Here is a 19,482-nt window from a genome sequence, read left to right as displayed (position 1 = left end):
ACATTGCTAAATGCATGCGAATGGAAGAAGGGGAGTACACAAACGCCCTGGTCCCGAGTCTGCCTCGGCCGCGACTCCTCCGCGTCGCCCGCGCCATTCACCTCACTTCTGCCCCTCTACTGGAACGCGAAGCCAGTGGCACCCTGTGGATTAACCGAAAGCAAGTTAGCGGTGGATCGGCCTGATACGCGACCGAGAGAAAAAAGGACGAACCTCCGTGATGGCAATGAGAAGCTGACGGCGCAGCTGCTCGTAGGAGTCGTATCCACTCGGGAGGTCGAGCTCTGCGGAGTCGCAGACATCAGCGCTACGCTGACGGTATCAACGGAGGGACACTGGGCGTACGATTAAAACACGTGTGTGCTTGGGGCAGACTCGCGTTGTGCGCTGCCTTGTGGATGTTGAACTTGGTCACGCCGCTCATGCCCTGCAAAGCGCCGAAGCCTTCGAGTGGCACGCGGGACGAGCCCGACACGAATTGCAGGAGCTGCAAGGACGAGCAAGTCATTCAATGGGCCAGCGGCAACCGCGCAAACGACGTCACGCACTTTGGCCCGCTCCTCGTGCGAGAAGGACCGCACAGCACGCCAGAAGTACCCAACGATCGGGTCAGAAGGCCTGTAGCCGACGAGATCTGCAAGAGACATGCAGAGTCAGCGTGCTCCGTGGCAGTCAGCCTGCACGACTCGCGAGACGCACCCGTGTGAGACCGCCACTCGTCCGCATCGATGGTCGGCAGACCCGAGATTAGAAGCTCGAGCTCGCGCTCGCTAAAGATCTGCAGGAGGTCCTTCGGGACAATCTCGTAGAGACCGCGAAGGAGCGCCTGTAAGAAAGTGTGAATCAGCATATTGGCCGGAGACGACGTCAGACGTGTGCGACATACGTCCATCTGCTGCTTGATATCGATCGAGAGGCGCTGGTCGGCGATGCGCCGGACATAATCGTGCTTGTTCTCGTTGGTGACCGCGATGTTGCGACCGTCCGGGATCAGGTCAACCGTCTCAATCTTGCCGAACTCGTCGCGCTCAACCGAGAAGGTGAGGTCGATGATGTCCTCGATGTCGTTCTCGAGCATCCAGACGAGCGACTTGTAGTACTCGGGGTCGATCGACTCGAGGTCGCGATGGTCGACGGGCTTGCCAAGCATATGCTTGTACATGGCTGCAGTGCGTGATGGGCTAGCGTCAGCATGACAAAGACCTCGGCAGGCAGTGGAGGTAGGCGCGCACAGCGACTGAAGTACGCCTCGAGGATGCGCTGGTCGTGGATCGCCTTGCCGATGATGCGGCCGACAAAGTGGAAGTAGAGCAGGTGGTCCTTGTTGTAGTACGACAGCTGCAGATTGCAGTGGTCAGACATCACTTCCGTCTATCGGGACGAGAAGGCACGCACCTTGTTCGGCTGGTAGGTGAGCGAGTCGGCGGCCTGTGGCTGGAAGAGGGCGTATCCGGGGTTGAAGATCTGCCTCGCGAGCACCGAGAACCACTCCCTGTGAACGCCAACGAGTCAGCAACGTCCGGTACAGCGAGGGACGGCGAACGCCAAGTGAGCGCACCTCGTGACACCGCCGGCGTCAACGCCCTCCTCGTCGTAGAACTTGACATTGAGCTTGCCGTTCTTGATCTGGTCGCCCGACTTGCTCCGGAACACGAAGTACGAGTCTTCGAAGACGCGGTCACGGCGGACGTTGAGGTTGATCGACGGGTAGTGCTGACGCTGACGCTGCGCACGGTCATGCAGGCGCTGCGTACCACGCCGTAGATCAGCTCGCCGCTTCCTTTACAGACCGTAGAAAGCACGCACCGAGAAGAAGAAGGACCGCTTGTTCTCAAAGTCGAGCATGGTCGAGTTGCGCACGAGAACGGCGAACGAACCGCTCATGAGTGAGGGGTTGTTGCGCACCATCGTATTGAGAATCTTGCTGTGCGCCGTCGTAAAGTCGATGAACTCGGTCGACGATGCGTCGGTGAACTTGTTGACGACGAGGAGCGATTCGATGAGCGGGAGCAGGACGGTCGACAGGTAAAGGAGGTCGGGCTTCGCCTCAATCCCGCCGAGCGCATCGCTCAAGCGCTTCCACAGGTCGGAGACGGACAGCGACGTGTAGATCGACTTGACTTGCTCCTCCTCCGGCGAAAGCGTCTTGGACGCCGGCTCGCCAGACGACTGCGTCGGAGACTTCTTGGGCGTGCCGAAGAAATCGATCGTCTTGAGGATGCGGAGAAGCTTGGCTTGGCTCGACGATGCAGGCGTGAAGCGCGCGAGGGTCGAACCGGGAACGGGCTGGTCGCGGTTGATCGTGTCGAGCAGCTCGACCAGGTCCGGCGCGATCTCGTTCGAGATCTTCTCGGCGCGCTGCTTGAGCTCGTCGAGGATGGTCTCGCGTGCGTTCTCGAGGTGCGAGAGGTTTTGGATGATCGTGAGCGTCTGCGAGAACGTTCGACTCGAACACTCGCCTGCATCGAGGACGTTGACGATGAGGCGAAGGTTCGAGGCCGGAATGTGCGGCGGAGCCTTTGTGAGTATCTCGGTCGGCGAGTCCGGCTCCTTCTCGTCCTTGTCCTTGTCCTTGCCCTTGTCCTTCGGCTTAACGGCCTCCTCGGATGCGCCACTCGCGACCTCGTCCGCGGCAGCGGCGGCGACGGCAGGCGCAGAGCCGGCAGGTACGGCAGCCGTTGCTCCAGGCTCGCCCTCGGCCTTGACCGGCTGCTTGGGGAGCGACTGGAGCAGACGGGTGACCTGGGCAAGAAGCGACGTGACGGCGTCCATCATGGCGGGCGTCTTGAGCATTGCCGGACGTTCGAGCAGGCTGAGGAGGACGATGACCGGGTAGATCGTTGTCGGCTGAGCCTGTGCAGAGACGAGTGAGCATCTAGGGCGGCAGTAAGCGGCCGCAATAGACCGCACCTTCTCCTTGCCCTTGCCCTTCTTCGAGTGCCGTTTGCTGACATGCACCTCCTGCTCCGTGAGGAAGAAGAGTGGCGTTTGGTCGTTCGCGGCCAGGAAGAGAAGCGCCTCGAGGCAGCGCTGAGCGATCAGGTTCGGCACGCTCTCGCCCGGGAAGTGCGGGAGTGCGCCGCCGGGGGTGTCGGGCGTCTTGCGCTTCGGCGTGTCCTTGGGCGCAACGGCACGGCTGGCGCGGATCGACATCTGCGAAAAGCTCTTGTCGACCGCCGAAACGTCGCGCGTGCCGTCTTGCAGGATGGTCAAGAGCAGGTTGATGAGCTCGACGCGAGTGCGCGCGTTTTCGCACAGGTTGACGAGGACGCGCTGCAGCGTGTTCTTGCGCAGCGGCTGCGGGAAGAACAACAGGCGGACAAGCGTCGCAAGGCCCGACTTGTCGAGGAGCTGGATGACTTCGCGCTGCGGCGTCGGCTTCTTGGGGCCGGCCGCTGCAGCGCCGGCCGCTTCACCGCCGGTGGCGCGCGCCAGGCCCGCTTGTGCACCGCGAGGCCCGCCACGGGCGATGGGGACACCGGCGGACGGCGCGGCTCGGCCTAGGAGACGAGCAAGTGGGTTGCCGTCGGCGCCACCGATACCGGGTCCGCCGAGTACGCCGCTGGGAACGCCGCCCGCGAGCTCCTCGCCTTCCTCGGAGAGAACGGCAGACCGCAGGGCTGGGTCGAGCGTCGCGAGGAACGACGCCGGATCCATGTCGACGGCATCTGCGGGCTCATCGGCGGGAGCGCCGCCTGCAGAGGCTGCTGCCTGGCGGCGTTGCTCGGCGGCCTCTTGGCGAAGGACCTCGGCGCGCAGGTCGGGCGGGAGCGCGTCGAGGAATTCCGAGTTGATGTGCTCGGGCACCGCCGGCGGTGGGCCGTTCGAGCGGATGCGGCTCTCGCGCAGGTGCTGGCGAATAACCTCGTCGCGCATGTCGTCTGGCAATGCCTCGAGGAATTCACGGTCGATGCCGGTGTCGGTGATGTCGACCTCCTCGCCGTGCACCAGGACGGTCACGCGCTCGCGAGCGGCAGCGGCATTGCTCGATTCGGCCTGCATCGCGTCGCTTGCGCTCGTCGAAGCGACGGGCGCCGCCTCAGCTGCGCTGCTCGCAGCTGCGGGCGTACTCGTCGATGGCGTAGGCTGGCGAGCGGGCGTCGAGCCGGACGTAGACGGTACAGCGAGACCGGCGGCGAGGGACCGGGCCAGGTTCATCACCTCGGCGACATCGTCGGGCAAGTCCTCGCCCGCGGCAGCGTCAACATCCATCGACGCCGACGTCGCCGCCGCGGTCGACTGCTGCTGCGCAGCAGCAGCCTCGCGACGCTGGCGCTCCGCCTCGGCCTCTTCCTCCTCCTTTTTCTGCTTCTCCTGCGCTTCGCGCTTCACGCGTTCCTCCTTGTCCTTCTTCGCCTTCTCCTCCTCGTCCTTCCGCCGTTTCTCCTCAGCCTCGCGCTCGGCGGCCTCCTCCTTCTTGCGCAGCTCCTCTGCCTTCGCGCGCGCCTCCTTCGCCTCGACGCGTGCGGGAGCGTGCAGAACATTGATGAGGTGGTTCGTCATGCGCGCCACGCGCTCGGCGATGAGAACGCACCCTATTACGTGAAGCACGGGTCAGCTGCGCTCGGTAACCTGAAGTAGAGTGGGGAAGCGCACCCTGCAGGATGCGGCCTTCTTCCTGCCACCGCTGGTTCGTCTGGACGGGAAGGAAAGCGGAAGCGGCATTGATACGGTCCGACAGTTGGCGTGCGACGGAGCGAGAGCTGCTCGAGGTACGCGTTGGCTCGGGCCCGTGGTGGAGGGCATGCGCAGCCTGCTGCTGCGTCGCACGAATGCCGGGTGTCGGGTCAATGACGACGGCCATGCCGCCGTCCGGACCCGGCGCGAGCTGGATGCGAAGCTGGTCGGGGCCTGACAAATGCGACAGGCCGTGCGAGCCGAGAACCTCCTGCAACGTGTTGACGCCGCCCGGACCAAGCATCTGCTCGATCGAGCGCACCCACTCTTGGTAGGCGGGCGAGTCGCGCGAAGTGGCGTTGTTACCGCGCGGGCGACGAGCGGCGGCGGCAGCCTGCGCCTCGGGCGATGGGCCTTCGACAAGGAGCGGATGCGGTGCAGCCGTGTTGGTGTGGCGCGGGCGGTCGAACATGCCGGCGTCTCCAAGCTGCATCATCTCGTCGGCGAGTGCGCGGTTCCGGCGACCGCTGCTACCCTCTCCGCCGGTGACCGGGTCCCATCCGTACGCCTGCGCGGTCGACTGCGCGCGGAGCTGCTCGGTCATCTCGGGGTCGAACTCGAGCTCGCCCGTGAGCACCTCCTCCTCGTCGGTGAATTCGCCATCGCTGACGCCGCCCTGGTCGATGTCGGCCTCGTCGCCCAGGTCGTCGCCGTCCTCGCCGTCGAAGACGAGATCGTTCTGCCCCCCGGCAATGACGCCACCGGCGTCGATAGGCACGTCGTCCTCGTCCTCGTCGACCCAGTCGGCCTCCTCACCGTCAAGTTCGCCGTCGAACGCCTCGAGAATATCTTGCTCGTCGGCCTCGGAACCGCCCTCGACCTCGAACTCCTCGGCGATGTCGTCCTCGTCGAGGTGGTCGGCGTGCGATCCGTCAGTCGAAAGCTCGTCGTCGTCCTCGCCGGCGCCTTCAAGCTCCTCCATTTCCTCGTCATCGAAACCGTGCTCCTCTCCGTCGTCCTGCAGGTTTCGCAATCGTATCAGTACAGCGCGGGGGCCAGAGGAGAAGGGATCAGAGCGCACGTCTTCGTCGAGGTCAGAAGCGTCCGAGATGTCGCTGCCCGATCCGAACCCATCCTCCATGTCCTCCATCATCTCGTCGTCGTCGTCGAAGTCCTCCTGGTCCTCGCTCATGTACTCGTCGCCAGCTCCTGCGCCGGTCTCGAGCTCGCCTTCATACATGCCGAGCGCCGAGTTGCGGTACAAGTCGGCCGCTGCCTGGTCCTGCTCGGCTTCCGAAACCGAGTCGAGCGAGTCGTCCGAGTCGTCCATCGACGAGGCGTCGGTCGAGATGTCTTCGCTGAACAGGCGCTTACGGCCGCCCGTTGCAGGCGCGTTCTTGGCGCGCCCGAGCTTGGTGACGACCTTGGTGAGGTTCTCGAGCGGGCGAAGGATCGCATTGATAAGCGAGTTGACGTGCGGGAAGTTGAGGTCGACCTCGGCGAGCGCGTTGGTGAGGATGACGGCAAAGTTACGCTCCAGCATCAGCTTCGCCAGCTGCATCGACGTTTCGGAATGCGGCCGTCCTGCATGCGGGAAGGGCCGCGCCGTCAGGAGGCGATGGCACAGGTCCGAGAGGCAGGCGAGGCGGGCGTAGCGGTGCTCAGTCGGCTCGTTCGACGCCATCGCGTCGCGGTAGGCGCGCGCGATAGCGTCGAGAACGGCCTTGCGCACATTGGTGATGTCGTTGACCGAGTCCTTGTCGCTCGACCCGCTGCCCAGCGAGGCGGCCGTCGCGTCGTAGCAGAGGCCGACGATGACGAGCGACGCCCATCCCCACATTGACGAGATGCGCTTCGAGTCGAAGTCGAGAGATGGGACGAGCGTCGTTGACGGGACGAGGTCGTTGAGGAGGAAGTAAAGGAAGGACGAGCGCGACCTGGCGGCCACGGCCTCCTTGCTCGCACCCTTGCGCGTCGAGAACGTGAGGAAGCCCGACTTGCACGGGTTGTACGAGGCGACGAGCTCGGCGAGGCAGGCGAGCGAGAACGCCGACTGATAGAAGTCGCCAAGCGGGACGTCAGCAGGGATGTGAGCGTCCTTGCTGTCCTTCTTGCCGGCATCGGCGGTCGCTGCAGACGTGGCAGCGGCAGCGCTGGGAGCCGGCGAGTCGGTCGCACCACTCGCCGCGGGTCCGGTCGGCTCCTCGGTCGCAGCCGCAGCGGGAACCGGGATAGGTGCCAAGGCGGCTTTGTGCGTGTCGAGCACCTGCTGCATGAGGAAGTGCACCGTCGATTCGACGGTCGCCGACGCAGGCGTGACCGTCTTCTGCGGCTTGCTAGGCGCACCGCCAGATTCGATCATTGCCACGTCGTGAGCTTCGCCGCCCTCTTGCTGATTGAGCGGCGACTTGAGTGGCTCGGCGTCGACCGTCTTGTGCGCGGCCGACGAAGGGTCCTTGATCAGCGTGACGTGGTAGTGGTGTGCCGCGTCTGCCGAGACAAGTTTGACCGTCGACTTCGCCGCCTCCAGGAAGGTCGGCATGTCGCGGAAGGCAACCGAGCTGGCACCGCGGATGAAGCCAGTGATGTCGGCGACCTGCGAAGGGCTGCGTCAGCGAGATGCGACAATGGGAAGCGAGCCATGCGACGCACCTTGGAGCGACTGTTGCCGAACCAGAGCTCGATCTCGCGTTCCATCATGGGGCGCAGAACGCTCTTCTCCTCGACGATGTGGCGCAGGATCATGACGGCGTACGAGTGGCAGCCCTTGGTCTCGGGTGACTCGCTGGCGAAAGCCGAGAAGATGAGCTTGAGGCCGTCGCGCTCGACGAATTTGGCGGCAAGATCGTGATCGCGTGTGAGGATCAGAAGGAGGCGCAGGGTCGAGATGAAGAGCTCGCGGGTCGAGACTCCCTTTTCGAGGACGTCCATCGCGAGATCGAAGAGCGCAGCGCGCTCGTCGTTCCACGCCGGGCCCTGCGCGACGAGCTCGACAGAAGGCACCTCCTCGCCCTCGGCCAGGATCGTTGTCGGCTTCGGCACATTCTGGATTGAGAGAAGCGAGTCCGAGACGAGCATGAGGGGGGCGAGCCACTTGGGGCGTGCATCCTTGGCGGGCGGCTGGGCCGAATACAGCTTCTGGCAGCGGATGGTTGCGGCCATGAGCTCCTCGCGGTTCGGCTCGACGCTCTCGCGATACGCCGGGTCGGTCGTGATCAGGGCGATGAGGCGGAAGCGGGCGGCAGCGGCGGCTTCACTCTTGGCGACCTCCTCGGTCGAGCCTTCGAGGCGGCTGGCGAGGTCGGCGAGCAGCGATTTGAGCGGCGCGCTGGCCGTCTCGCCTTCGGGAGAGCCGAAGAGCGCAAAGACGCTCTTAATGTCAAAGACGAGGTCGCCGTACTCCTCGGCGAGCTCGAGCGCGCGGTTGACAAAGTCGGGCTTGATCTCCTTGCGCGTCTCCTCAAGCGTCTTCTTGAGCTCGTCGAGTGGCGGACCCTGCGGCTCTTCGGCAGCGGGCGCGGCGGCCTCATCTGCCGGCTGCTCCTGCGCCGTCGAGGTGGACGCCTCGCCCATCTCGACGTCGACTGGTTGCGCCGGGACTTCGGCGACCGCCACGGGCGCGTCTGCAGGCTGCTCCGGCGCCGCGTCGGGAGCCGCGGGAACGACTTCGGCGGTCGGTGCCGGACCGGCCTCCGCCTGAGCATCGGTCGGGTCTGCGGGCGCGGGCGCTTCGGCAGCGGCAGCGGCTGCGGGTGCAGGCGCTGGAGCACGGAGCTCCTCGTCGCGTGCAGCGCCAACGAGATCCGGGTGCTGAAGAAGGTACTCGGTCGCAAGCGCGACGTTGTTGCGGCAGCGGCGGAGCGCCGTCTCGCAGGCGGTGCGGGGGAAGCCCATGTCCATGAGCTGCGAGACGCGCGTCTCGTCCGGTGCGGCAGGCGTGGGCGGCGTGGCGATGCCCGCGGGACCGGCACCGCCGAGGATGCCACCGACGCCGCCGCCGAGGACGGCATTGAGCGCGTTCAGAGCTCCGCCGAGACCACCGCCGAGGCCACCGTCGCCGAGGACCTGACCGAGCGAACGATCCGTGCGCGCAGCGGGCTCAGTCGACTGCTCGCCTTCGGCCTTGAGGATGTTGATGAGCGTGGCGACGAGGCTGCGAACGACATTTTGCGGGCACTTGCGGAGCCACGGCTGGTCCCATGCCGTACGCAGCGAGGGAAGCGCAGCGGCGCGGATGCGGACGAGGAAGGCCGGAGCATCGAAGTAGTCGGGGCTGGCAGGGTTCTTCTCGCGCGTGGCGAGGAGAGCCGTCTGCGTCGCTTCGAGGAGCACCTTCTGCGACGTGAGGCGGCTCAGGAACTCGAGGGCCGTCTTGATGCCGCCGAAGACAGGGATAATGAGCGGCGAGGCCGAGCTGGCGTCCTCGGATGAGAACCAATCGTTCGCGACGTCTTGGAGGCGGTTGAAGAGCTCGAGGTAAGCGTCGAGGCCGCCGACGGCAACGAAAGAGCGCAAGAGGTGCGTCTGCAGTCCTGTGAGGTTCGGCCGCTCATCGAACAGGACCTTCGTGACGAGCACGAAGCTCTGCGCGGCGTAGGCGAGCTTGGCAGGGAGGTCCTTGGCGTCGGGCCAGACGAGGCCGTCGCGGATGAAGCGCGCAACCTTGTCGGCGACCTCCTTGGCGACCTTGCGGTGACCCGGCTCGGTGCTGCGCCGGTGCATGAAGAGCTTGATGATCGCTGCGGGGAGTCAAGGTGAGCGTGAGAGTCAGGTTGCAGAGCTGGGCGATCTCTTACACTGGAAGAGCGGCAGCGTCATCTTCGTGAAAGTCTGGATGACGTCCTGAACGAGCTTGATGTTGGGCGAGTCCGGCGTCGCAGGCGTCGAGATGGCCTCAACCGCCGCCTTCTCGGCCGCTTGCTCCTGCTGGTGCTCGCGCGCAGCAGCGACCGCCGGAGTGGGCGCCTCGCCCTGCTCATCGGCCTTCTGCGCAGCCTGCTCGGCCGCCGACTTGGATGCCTCGCCGGTCCAGAAGGACGTCGGGCGAATCGTCACGTTCTCCCACTGGCACGCGCGATAGACGGCGCCGATCTTCTCGAGGAGGTCCTGCTGCTCGCGCGGAGCCTGCGAGCCAAAGACGCCGAGGACGGCCGTCGCCGCCTTGCCGTGCACGTACGTCAGGTTGATGAAGATGTCGGAGAGGAGCGAGATGTGCGAGAGGAGGATCGTGACGGCGCGGAAGCGCGCCTGCTGCTCGGCGAGCTCGGCGGCTGACGGGTTGACCATGGCGCCGAGGGTCGACTCGCGCGCGACGTTGTCGCGCGATACGTCCCAGAACCAGCGCGTCTGCTCGAGCCACTTGTTGGTGCGGCCGAGGACGGCTGCGAGCGACTCGGGCGCCTTGATCTCCGACGCGATGCGGAAGATGGCGACGATCGAGCTGTAGCCCGAGTTCTTGACCATGATCGCGGGGCAGCACGGCAGCTCGAGGAGGTCGAGCACGAGCTCGAATGCGCGAGTCGAGTTGCCGAGGAAGTCGGTCGTGTGCCCGAGATTCTGGAATAGGCCCTCGAGGAACTGTAGGGACAAGTGTGAGCGCGTGAACACGGGAGGACAAGAAGCGAGAAGCAGAACGCACGCGACCAAACACGTCGATGGCGTTGGTGACCTCGTTGTCCTTGAGCTCCTCCTCCTTGCGCTTCTCCTTGTCGTCCTTCTTCTCCTTGTCGTCCTGCGCCGCCGCCGCCGTCGCCGGTGCCGCCGCCGTCGTCGTCGTCGAAGCCTGCGCGCCCTCGCCCTCCTGCATGTGCACATCGGCGCCGCCCTCTGCGCTCGCCTTGCCCTTGTCCGCGGGGGCCGCGACGAGCGCATACCCCTGCTCGCCCTCGGGCGGGACGAACTTGTCGCCCCAGGCCTTGAGGTCCTCAAAGACGCGCATGATGGCGCCCATGACGGTCTCGCGCAGCGTCGGGTGGTGCCGCACGAGTTCGTCGATCGCGCTGCCGATCACGACGGCCGAGTCGCGGTCGCGCAGGAGCTCGAAATGGTCGGGCGAGGTGAAGATGGCAAAGTACTTGGGGACGAGGTTGCGCTCGGTGAACTGGGTCAGGCCCGCCGCGTTGAGGCAGAAGGCGCCGACCGCGTTCGGGATCGCCTGGAGCACGTCGTTGCTCGCCGGGATGCCCTGCACGAGCGAGTCGTAGAACGCGTCGGGCACCTTGTGTTCCTGCAGCGTCGCGAGCGACGTAGGCTCGTTGTGCACGAACGTCGCCGCAATATTGGTGATGAGCGAGAAGACCTGCGGGCCGAAGACGCGGCGGTGCTCCATGACCTTCTTGACGGCGCCGAGGAGCGGCGTGTCGACAATGTTGCGCAAGCCCTCGGTTGTGCCCGCCGTCGTCATGAGGCGCTGGAGCGCGCGCAGGATGTTCTTGAGGAGCGTCGCGGGCTGGAACTCGAGCAGGCCAGTCGTCGCCTCCTTGACCGAGGGCTCGAGCTTCTGCGCCTCGGCGTCGTGCTCCTCGATGGCCAGGTCGACCTCGCTCTGCAGAATAACAGGTCAGCCCGCGCCCCCTTCTCGCAAGGCTCGATGACGAACGCACCTTGATGCGCTCGATGAACGTGTTGAGACCGCTCGCGCTCATGTACGCCGTAAAGGCGTTCGTATAGCCGTAGAGGAATCCGTCGAGGAGGACGACGGCCTTGTTGGCGGCAATCATCTGGAGCGGGCCGCGGCGCGTGTCCTTGACAAAGTCGAGAAGGACGGGGATAAGACCGGCACCGATGACCATGAGGCCGACGGTCTGGTGCATGTTGATGTAGGTGAGGAGGTTGAAGAGGGCGTCGACGAACTCGGTCGTCGCGGAAGCTATTCGCCAGAGTGGGTCAGCGAGTCCTGCATCAAGAGCAGAGGCAAACGCCACGCACGCGAGTCGGTGTCGAGGTCGGCGGCAAGCTTGCGCACGAGCTCCATGAGGACGCCGTGGCTGACGCTCGCGTTGAGCGCGCTCGCCACCTCGGCCGTCTTGCCCTTGTAGCGCGCGAACGCCTCGAGGGCGTACAGCGCGGCGCTCTTGATCTCGATCGGGATATCGCGGTCGTGGTGCACGAGCTCGGCCAGCTGCGGGATAAGCTCGGGCTCGTACAGGAACACCTTGAGCTGGGCGTTCTGCTCGGGCTGCGCGTGCGCGTACACGGCGAGCGCGAGGAGCCGCACGACGAGCAGCTGCTGCCGCTCGCTCGCGCCGCCGTCGGCCGAGGCGCACAGCGCGTGCGAGATGCGCAGCTTCTGCAAGAGCTCGAGGCGGTCGCGCTCGGGAACCTGGTGCGTCGCGACGAGGTCGAGGAGGGCGTCGATCACGCTCTTGTCGCTGTTGAGGCGGAAGTTGGGCAGGTGCACCGTCGTCATGCCCTCCTGTGGCTTGGTCGCGCCGGCAGAGGTCGATGCCGGCGCGGGAGTGGCGGGCGTCTGCGGGACCTGCGGCTGGCCCGGGGTGGTCGGCGCCTGTCCGCCGGGCGTCTGCTGCGCCGGGGCGGCAAAGTACGAGGTGCGGCGCGCGGGGGCGGGCGTCGAGACGCTCGCAGCGCTCGTCGAGGCGTCGGCCTGCGGCTGCGCGGCGCCCTCGACCTCCATTTCGTCCTTGTCCTTGTCGGCGCTCGCCGAGGCGGGCTGCGCCGCCTTGTCCACCTTGCGGTAGAACTGCCACTCGGGCTCCTGGAGCTCGAGGGGGACCTCGAGCGGCTTGTCCTGCGCGAGGTCGACCATCTCGATGCCGTGCTCGCGCGTGCCCCAGGGCTGGGCGAGGTTGAGGAGGCGGCGCTCGGAGAAGGGGATGGACGAGAGGGACGAGTTGACCGAGGAGTACTGCTGCGCGGGGCGGAGAGCGAGACGTAGGGTCGCCAGGAGGACGTCGAGGTCGGTGGTGTGCAGGAGATCGTTGAGACGCTGCAGGACGTTGAGGAGAGGAGTCAGTGGCTAGCTCGCGCGGACCAGAGCGGGGGGGCGAGGAGCGCACGTCAAAGCCGTTGAAGATCTTGCGGTTGGTCGAGTTCTCGAGGAGGAGCTTCTCGAACGCGAGGACCGAGAGGACGAGGTGCTTTGTGCGCGGGGTGAAGCTGTTGGTCTGGGCGTGCTCCATGCCGGCGAGGTCGTAGTCGGTGATGGTCTGCTCGAGGATCTCATCGAAGCGGTTCAGGGGCACAATCCAGTGCTGCAGGTCGGTGCGGGGCCAGCTCCAGCCCTCGCGGACGAGCGGGTCGACGAGGGCGGGGAGGTCGTGCGGCTCGGCGGTCGAGAGCTGGGCGATGAAGCTGGCGATGCCCGGGTGCGCCGACCCGCCGCGCTTTGGCTGGCGCTTGAGGCGCGCCATGGCGGCCGAGTGCGATGCGATGCGGTGCGACTCGACGGAGAGAACGAGGGAGAGGACGCTCGCTCGGGAGAGAGAGGGGGGGGTGCCCGGCTGCCTGTCTGGCGGTGCGGGTGCGAGCGAGTCTGTGCAAGTCTTGGGCGCTCTGTGGCGCAGACGGGTGCGGACAAGGCGAGAGGAGCGACGAGACGACCTCATGGGTGTCAGCACCGAAGTCACCCTCGTCCTCCCTAGGCGCCGCACAGAGGTGCGGCAGAGCACTCTGAGCCTTACAGGACCACCGGCAGCTGGATCACTGCAACTCGAGCGAGTTGGCGACCCCTTCTCCTCCTCATCGCTTCTTTCCCTTTCTCTGTCATCAGGCTCTCGCGGCGCTTCTCTTCGGGCCTCTAGCTGTCTCTGCGTGTGCTGATTGCCTTAAGCTGCGTCTGTGCTATCTGGCTTTCCGGATCTCGCGGCTGGACCGAGGCAAAGGGAGGAGAATGCCCGAGAACGAAGTCGCTGCAAACGTCCTCGGCACTGCAGGAGCCGTGCGTCTTGTCAGTCTGCTCCACCTGTGTCCCGCTCTTCTCAGCGCACCCCTCGCCAGGTCCTTTGGTCCATCCAGCTCATCCCGCAAATCGTCGTCAACTACCGCCGGCACCATGCTCGCGGCCTGCAGTCGAGCATGATGGTCCTGTGGGCTTGCGCAGGTCCGTGGCGCTTTACTTCTTGGGTGGCGAGCGTGAACGAAGCTGAACCTGGCGCACTCAGGCATACCGCTCGGCGCGTACAACATCTCGAGCAACTTCAACGTAGCGCTTCAAGTCCAGCCGCAGATTCTCACATTCCTCTCGCTCGTCACTTTCGCTCAAGTCAAGTACTACAAGAAGGTGAGTCGCCGCCCGACGTCGCTCGGTCGCTGAATGACGAACACGCCGAATCTTACCCTTCGCGCGCTGTGTCGCTCTGCCCGACTGTCCAAACCCGGCAGTCCTGGTCGCACGCGCGCAGCCTCCTCACCCTCCTCGCCGCCTGTGCCCTCCTCGGCAGCATCGAAGTCGGCCTCGTCTTTGCCCTCGAGCGCGCCCACTCGCGCAGCCTCTCGTGGCCCGCGACGCTCATGGCGGTCCTCGCGGCGCTGCTGCTCGCGCTCGGCGTCGCGAGGCACTATGTCGACATCTGGCAGCACAGGGCCGTGAGGGGGATCTCGCTGCTGTTTGTCGTGCTCGATGCGGGAGGGGACCTCACTTCGCTACTCTCGCTTTGTACGCCGGCCCCCTCGGCGCACCTTGTCGCGCCCTGGCACGGCTGACGGACTCCAGGACGTATGCAGTCTTCGAGTCCGAGTTCGAACCCCTCGGCTGCGTCATCTACGCCGTCGAGCTTGGCATGTGGGTCGGCATCCTCGCCCTCGCCGCGTGGTACCACTTCTTTCCCTCGGAGCGCGCGCTCGCCGCCGAGGCGAGCGAACGAGCGGAGGAAGCGGCTGCTGAGCGAGCGGAGGAGGAGGAGCGTTCGGAGCGCGAGCGGGCGGGAGAGGAGCGCAGGGCGAGAGCGAGAGGAGAGCCGGCCCACGGTGCGTCTTCCACGATCGCGCTCGTTCTCACGTGGGCACCGGAGGAGCTGACTGAATCGCTTGCGCGTCGCAGTGCCAATGGTCCCGCTCACGCTCGTCAGCTCGAGCAGGTCAAGTGCCGTGTCGGTGTTCCAGACGGCTTCTTCGGCCATGGCGCGGTAGTTTCGCGCCTCGTATGCCGCATATACCGTATTTTCAGCTGAGCGCAGACTGCTCAGGTTGTACTTCTAGTCAAAGTGTGCTGTCGGATGCGAGACGTTTCTCTCGTCGATGAAGGATGCGAGCCTCTGTCGACTCTCTCTTCCGCAATCCTCCTGCATCGCAAGTTCGCGCCCCACTACTTGATCAGGGAAGCGTCCAGTAAGACCAAGACGCTCCTAGTGCTTGTCAGAAGTTTCTTCCCCTCTCCCACCCCCACCTCCTCCTCGCTCTTGCCCTCTCTCCCCATCCCGCTTTCGCACGCCAGGATGCTCGTCCTCGTCATCGGCGACCTGCACATCCCCAACCGCGCACACGACCTCCCCGCAAAGTTCAAGAAGCTCCTCGTGCGTCCCCGCTCTTCGCAGGCCGCCGCACGTCGGAGTTGATCAAGGCGCTCGACGAGCATGCGGGGCGGACGCTGTGCGAGCGCCGAGCGAGGCGGGTCGCAGTGACCCGGCTGCTCGGCTTGTCGGTCTCAGTATCGCGCCTCGCTGCTTCGCTCGTGGCGAGCGGGTGTCTGACGGTTCGAGCGGGTTCGGGCCAGCGTCGGCTGCGAGGGCTGATGCACAAAGGCTGCGCCATCGCCAGACTGCACGCTCGTGCAGTCTGCCGCTCGCGCTGCCCGCCTTTTTCCCGTCCTTGCAGCGTGCAACCCCCACATCCCCTCTCTTCCCCTCGCTGACCCGCTCGCCCCCACCATGCGCACGCACAGGTGCCGGGCAAGATCGGCCAGATCCTCTCGACGGGCAACATCACGGACCGCGAGACGTGGGACTACCTGAGGAGCGTCGCGCCGGACCTGAGGGGCGTCAAGGGCGATTGGGATGAGGTGCGTTGCGTTGCGTCTCGTCGAGCCCTGGAGTACTCGCATAGGCCCGGTTGTCAGACCGTCCTTTTGCGTTCGGACTCGGACTACTCGACGATCCTGCGTGCCGCGACACTGACGCACGAGTTCCCTCCCGCAGCCTACCACTGCTCTGCCGCCCTCTATGGTTGTGCAGCACGGCCCCTTGCGCTTCGGCGTAATCCACGGGCACCAGATCGTGCCTCTCGGTGACTCGGAGGTGCTGGCGGCAACGGCGCGCAAGATGGACGTTGACGTGCTCATCAGCGGCGGGACGCACCGGTGCGTCCAGCCTCGACTCGGATTGCTTTGCTGGGCGTCGTCTGCGATCTCGCTTGCGCGCTTCATCTGAGCACTATTAGCGGTCGTTCTGACACCCTCGCTTGCGCAGCTTTGAGGCGTTTGAAGCCGACGGCCGCTTCTTCCTCAACCCCGGCTCCGCAACTGGCGCCTTCTCGCCGCTGTGGACGCCTGCACCTGCACCCGCACCAGAAGCAACAGGAGCTGCTGCGTCTGTACCAGGAGCTAGCGCAGAGGGTGCGGGCGAGGCAGAGAGCAAGGACGAGGCGGGGGCAGCAAGAGCAGGAGCAGGTGGAGCCGAGGGCACTGCGGCAGGCGCAGCAGAAGCGAAGGAGGGCGCAGCAGAAGGTGCAGGGGACAAGGCGGGGAGCGGAGCGCAGGACGGGCAGGAGGAGGACGAGGTCGAGGACGGACCGACACCCAGCTTTGCGCTGCTCGACATCCAGGGCAACGTCGTCGTCACGTGCGTCTTGCCCTCTCTCACCTCTATCGGGCGTTTGTGCGCTCCACCGGGTGCTCACCTGACAGTCTACGGCTCACAGCTACGTCTACACGGAGCGCAAGGGCGACGTGAGTGTCGAGAAGATGGAGTTCCGCAAGGCGGTGTAATTCCGCTCGCTTGTCTTGCATTGCGGATGCACTTTCAGCTACTGCAGACTTGTCTCGAGAGCGTTCCGGGAGCCGGCCGAGTGGGGCAAAGAGGAAGAGTCAACTTGGCCGCGGGCGATCGGGGAGGCCGCTGTCGCTGCTCCCCTCTCGCCTCCTCCTTGCTGCTTGCTGTTGGATCGTGCCGAGTAGCACACTTTGCGCTCCTACACACGGCCCAGACCGTCCCAGCGAGCTCCGTCGCTGCTGCAGAACTTCGTCCTCAACTACTTGATCTCTCTCCGCTCGCGCCCACGATGCTCCAGAATCCGCCGAGCACCGCGCCGTACATCATCCAGAAGTACGGCGGCACGAGTGTCGGCCGGAGCGCAGCCGGCATTGTCGAGATTGTGCGGTACGCTGCACCGCCTTGACAGATCGCGTGCTTGGCGCCATCCCGAGCTGACACCACCTCGTGCGCGCGCGCAGGTCGTACGTAGAGGGCGGGAACCGCGTCGCATTGGTCTGCAGCGCGCGGTCCGGCCACACCAAGGCGACGGGCACGACCAACCTCCTCCTGCGCGCGGCCCTCGAGGCTCTCCGGCCCAAGGGCCCCGAAATCGGCTCGTCCCTCCCCTCCCTCCGCGGCTCGCCGTCACAGAGCCCCGCGCCCGGCGGCCAGAGCGGCACCTCGACGCCCGCGACGCCCGCGACTCCCCGCGGGAGCTACCTCCTCGGCGGGAGCCTCTCGTCCCTCGCGCGGCTGGCGGGCGGGCGGGCCCAGAGCGAAGACGGTAAGGAGCTGTTTGACGACACGGTCGACGAGATCAAGCAGGGGCACCTCGACGCGGCGAGGCAGGTCATCCGCAACTCGCCGGATGTCCTGGCGGCGGTCGAGGAGGAGCTCGAGTACGACTGCGAGCGGTTGCGGGGCTTCCTGAGGGCGGCACAGGTGCGTTCCCTCTCGCGCGAAACGCATCAGGGCGGTCCAAGGGGGGCCAAGCAGCGCACATTGCTGATCCTGCTCACGTCTGTCCTCCGCCCTGCTGTACCCACTTCTCCTGTCCACCAGATCATCGACGAGATCTCGACCCGGTCAAAGGACATCATCATGGGCGTCGGCGAGCGGTTGTCGTGCCGCATCATCACGGCTGCGCTGCGGGATAGGGTCAGTCTCGCTCACTGCGCTCATGTCCGCGCCTCGCACCAAGCTCTCGGCCTGTCGCGCATCGGTGCCCCGAACTCTGTCTGACTCGATCAACACGCAGGGCATCGATGCTGAGCTCGTCTCGCTCGAGAACATCATCGACTGGGACGTCCAGGCCGAGGAGCAGGAGGTGTCGAGCAAGTCGGTCGATGGCCCGCCGCAGCTCGGCCAGGCGTTCTATTCGCGCTTGAGTCAGCGTCTGGGCGAGCGGTTGGCAGAGTGCGGTGATCGGGTACCGGTCGTGACGGGTGCGTGCAGCCTTTTCCTTCTGGCGATGCTGGGACTGAGTCGGAGGCGCTCTCCTCCGGATTCGCTAACGTTCGCACTGCACAGGTTTCTTCGGTGTCGTCCCGGGCTCGCTACTCGCGCAGGTTGGCCGCGGCTACTCGGACCTGTGCGCCGCGCTGTGCGCAGTCGGCGTCGGTGCCGCTGAGCTGCAGGTGTGGAAGGAGGTCGACGGCATCTTCACGGCTGACCCGCGCAAGGTCCCGACCGCACGGCTTCTCTCGACGATCACGCCCGAGGAGGCGGCCGAGCTCACGTACTACGGCTCGGAGGTCATCCACCCTTTCACGATGGAGCAGGTGATCCGCGCCGCGATCCCGATCCGCATCAAGAACGTCGACAACCCGGCGGGCGAGGGCACCATCATTTTCCCCGACACGACCGGCTCGCAGCCCGAGGAGCACACGGCGCTCGACGCCGTCGCGCCCAAGGTCGCGCCGTCCGCGCCCGCGTCCGTGCCCGACTCGGCGCTCGAGCCGCACCTCGGCCCGACGGCCATCACGATCAAGGACACGGTCGTCGTCCTGTCGGTGCACTCGAACCGCAAGACGATCTCGCACGGCTTCTTTGCGCGCATCTTTGGCACGCTCGACAAGCACGGCATCGTCGTCGACCTCATCTCGACCAGCGAGGTGCACGTGTCGATGGCCATCCACGGCGAGATCCGGAAGAGCGTGCTCGACCGCGTCGTGCGCGACCTCAAGGTCGTTGGCGAGGTGAGTCTCCGCAACCAGATCCAGAGCCGCCCTCCTGCTCTCGCTCCTCAATTGCGCAAAAACTGCGAGGCGGCCGCGCAACGTCAGAATCTGCAGACTTATGCTTCACGTTGCCTCGCCTTCCAGATCACGCTCTCGCGCGACATGGCCATTCTCTCGCTCGTCGGCAAGCACATGAAGAACATGGTCGGAGTCGCCGGCAAGATGTTCACGTGCGTCCCGCTTCAACTTCATGTTCCTGCTCGTTGCTACGTATGCGCGACGGGGAGCTTCCAGTAGACGTCGGTACTCACGCTCATCTTGGCGTGCAGCACGCTTGCCGAGGGCAACGTCAACATCGAGATGATCTCGCAGGGCGCGAGTGAGATCAAGTGCGTCGCTTTGGTTCCTTTCATGCCCATTGGCCGTCGAGGCAAGCACGCTGACTCCGCTCCTACAGCATTTCGTGCGTGATTGAGGAGCGCGACGCCGTCAAGGCACTCAACCTCGTCCACCTCAAGCTCCTCCACCAGGCTCCGCAGCCGCCGGCCGGCTACTGAGCCATCCGCACCTCGACCTGCGGCGCTACCTCCGGTCGAACAATCGCGCGCTCACGTCGTGCACCCTTCCTATCGTCCTCTTTTCCCGCTCGCATACCCGCATACTTTCTGCATCTCGCCGCGCCTGCTTCTCTCTGTCATCAGTAGAATAGATCGTTGTACACACAAAACAGCTTGTTGGCGAGCTGACCCTTCCAATGTGGCCTTGCAGCGCACGGCGAGGAGCAAGAGAAGCTGATTCTTCGCTTGCGCGCTTTCGCTCGG

At 65.4% G+C, this 19,482-nt stretch overlaps 4 protein-coding genes across 4 annotated transcripts; 3 read left to right on the top strand and 1 right to left on the bottom strand.

The window, feature by feature from the left end:
• Nucleotides 1–116: 116 nt before the first annotated feature.
• On the bottom strand, nt 117–12,986 carry TOM1 (E3 ubiquitin-protein ligase TOM1; the record flags this gene model as incomplete). The annotated part of the gene is made up of 19 exons (XM_076650768.1): nt 117–143; nt 214–284; nt 346–487; nt 549–634; nt 700–826; nt 887–1,164; nt 1,233–1,338; nt 1,396–1,492; nt 1,559–1,746; nt 1,807–2,853; nt 2,911–4,535; nt 4,597–5,635; nt 5,699–7,213; nt 7,270–9,356; nt 9,414–10,194; nt 10,256–11,161; nt 11,220–11,485; nt 11,545–12,562; nt 12,633–12,986. The coding sequence occupies 19 exons, from the start codon at nt 12,984–12,986 to the stop codon at nt 117–119; spliced, it is 11,760 nt and encodes a 3,919-aa protein (XP_076503697.1).
• A 479-nt stretch (nt 12,987–13,465) lies between these two features.
• On the top strand, nt 13,466–14,703 carry JCM10292_001593 (PQ-loop repeat-containing protein; the record flags this gene model as incomplete). The annotated part of the gene is made up of 6 exons (XM_076650767.1): nt 13,466–13,513; nt 13,573–13,675; nt 13,737–13,855; nt 13,957–14,230; nt 14,299–14,541; nt 14,615–14,703. 6 exons carry the CDS (start codon nt 13,466–13,468, stop codon nt 14,701–14,703), a joined length of 876 nt encoding a protein of 291 aa, XP_076503696.1.
• Nucleotides 14,704–15,008: 305 nt separating this feature from the next.
• VPS29 (retromer subunit VPS29) lies at nt 15,009–16,495 on the top strand (the record flags this gene model as incomplete). Its single annotated transcript, XM_076650766.1, has 5 exons — nt 15,009–15,086; nt 15,455–15,571; nt 15,708–15,868; nt 15,978–16,349; nt 16,429–16,495. 5 exons carry the CDS (start codon nt 15,009–15,011, stop codon nt 16,493–16,495), a joined length of 795 nt encoding a protein of 264 aa, XP_076503695.1.
• Nucleotides 16,496–16,788: 293 nt separating this feature from the next.
• Nucleotides 16,789–19,218, top strand: HOM3 (aspartate kinase; the record flags this gene model as incomplete). The annotated part of the gene is made up of 8 exons (XM_076650765.1): nt 16,789–16,886; nt 16,961–17,423; nt 17,544–17,639; nt 17,740–17,926; nt 18,012–18,679; nt 18,806–18,891; nt 18,991–19,050; nt 19,119–19,218. 8 exons carry the CDS (start codon nt 16,789–16,791, stop codon nt 19,216–19,218), a joined length of 1,758 nt encoding a protein of 585 aa, XP_076503694.1.
• Between the last annotated feature and the right edge of the window lie 264 nt (nt 19,219–19,482).

Source organism: Rhodotorula paludigena (assembly GCF_050403205.1).
Source record: "Rhodotorula paludigena JCM10292 DNA, Rt_paludigena_JCM10292v1_ctg40, whole genome shotgun sequence".
Lineage (NCBI taxonomy): Eukaryota > Fungi > Basidiomycota > Microbotryomycetes > Sporidiobolales > Sporidiobolaceae > Rhodotorula > Rhodotorula paludigena.
This window is presented reverse-complemented; position numbering and strand designations above follow the sequence as displayed.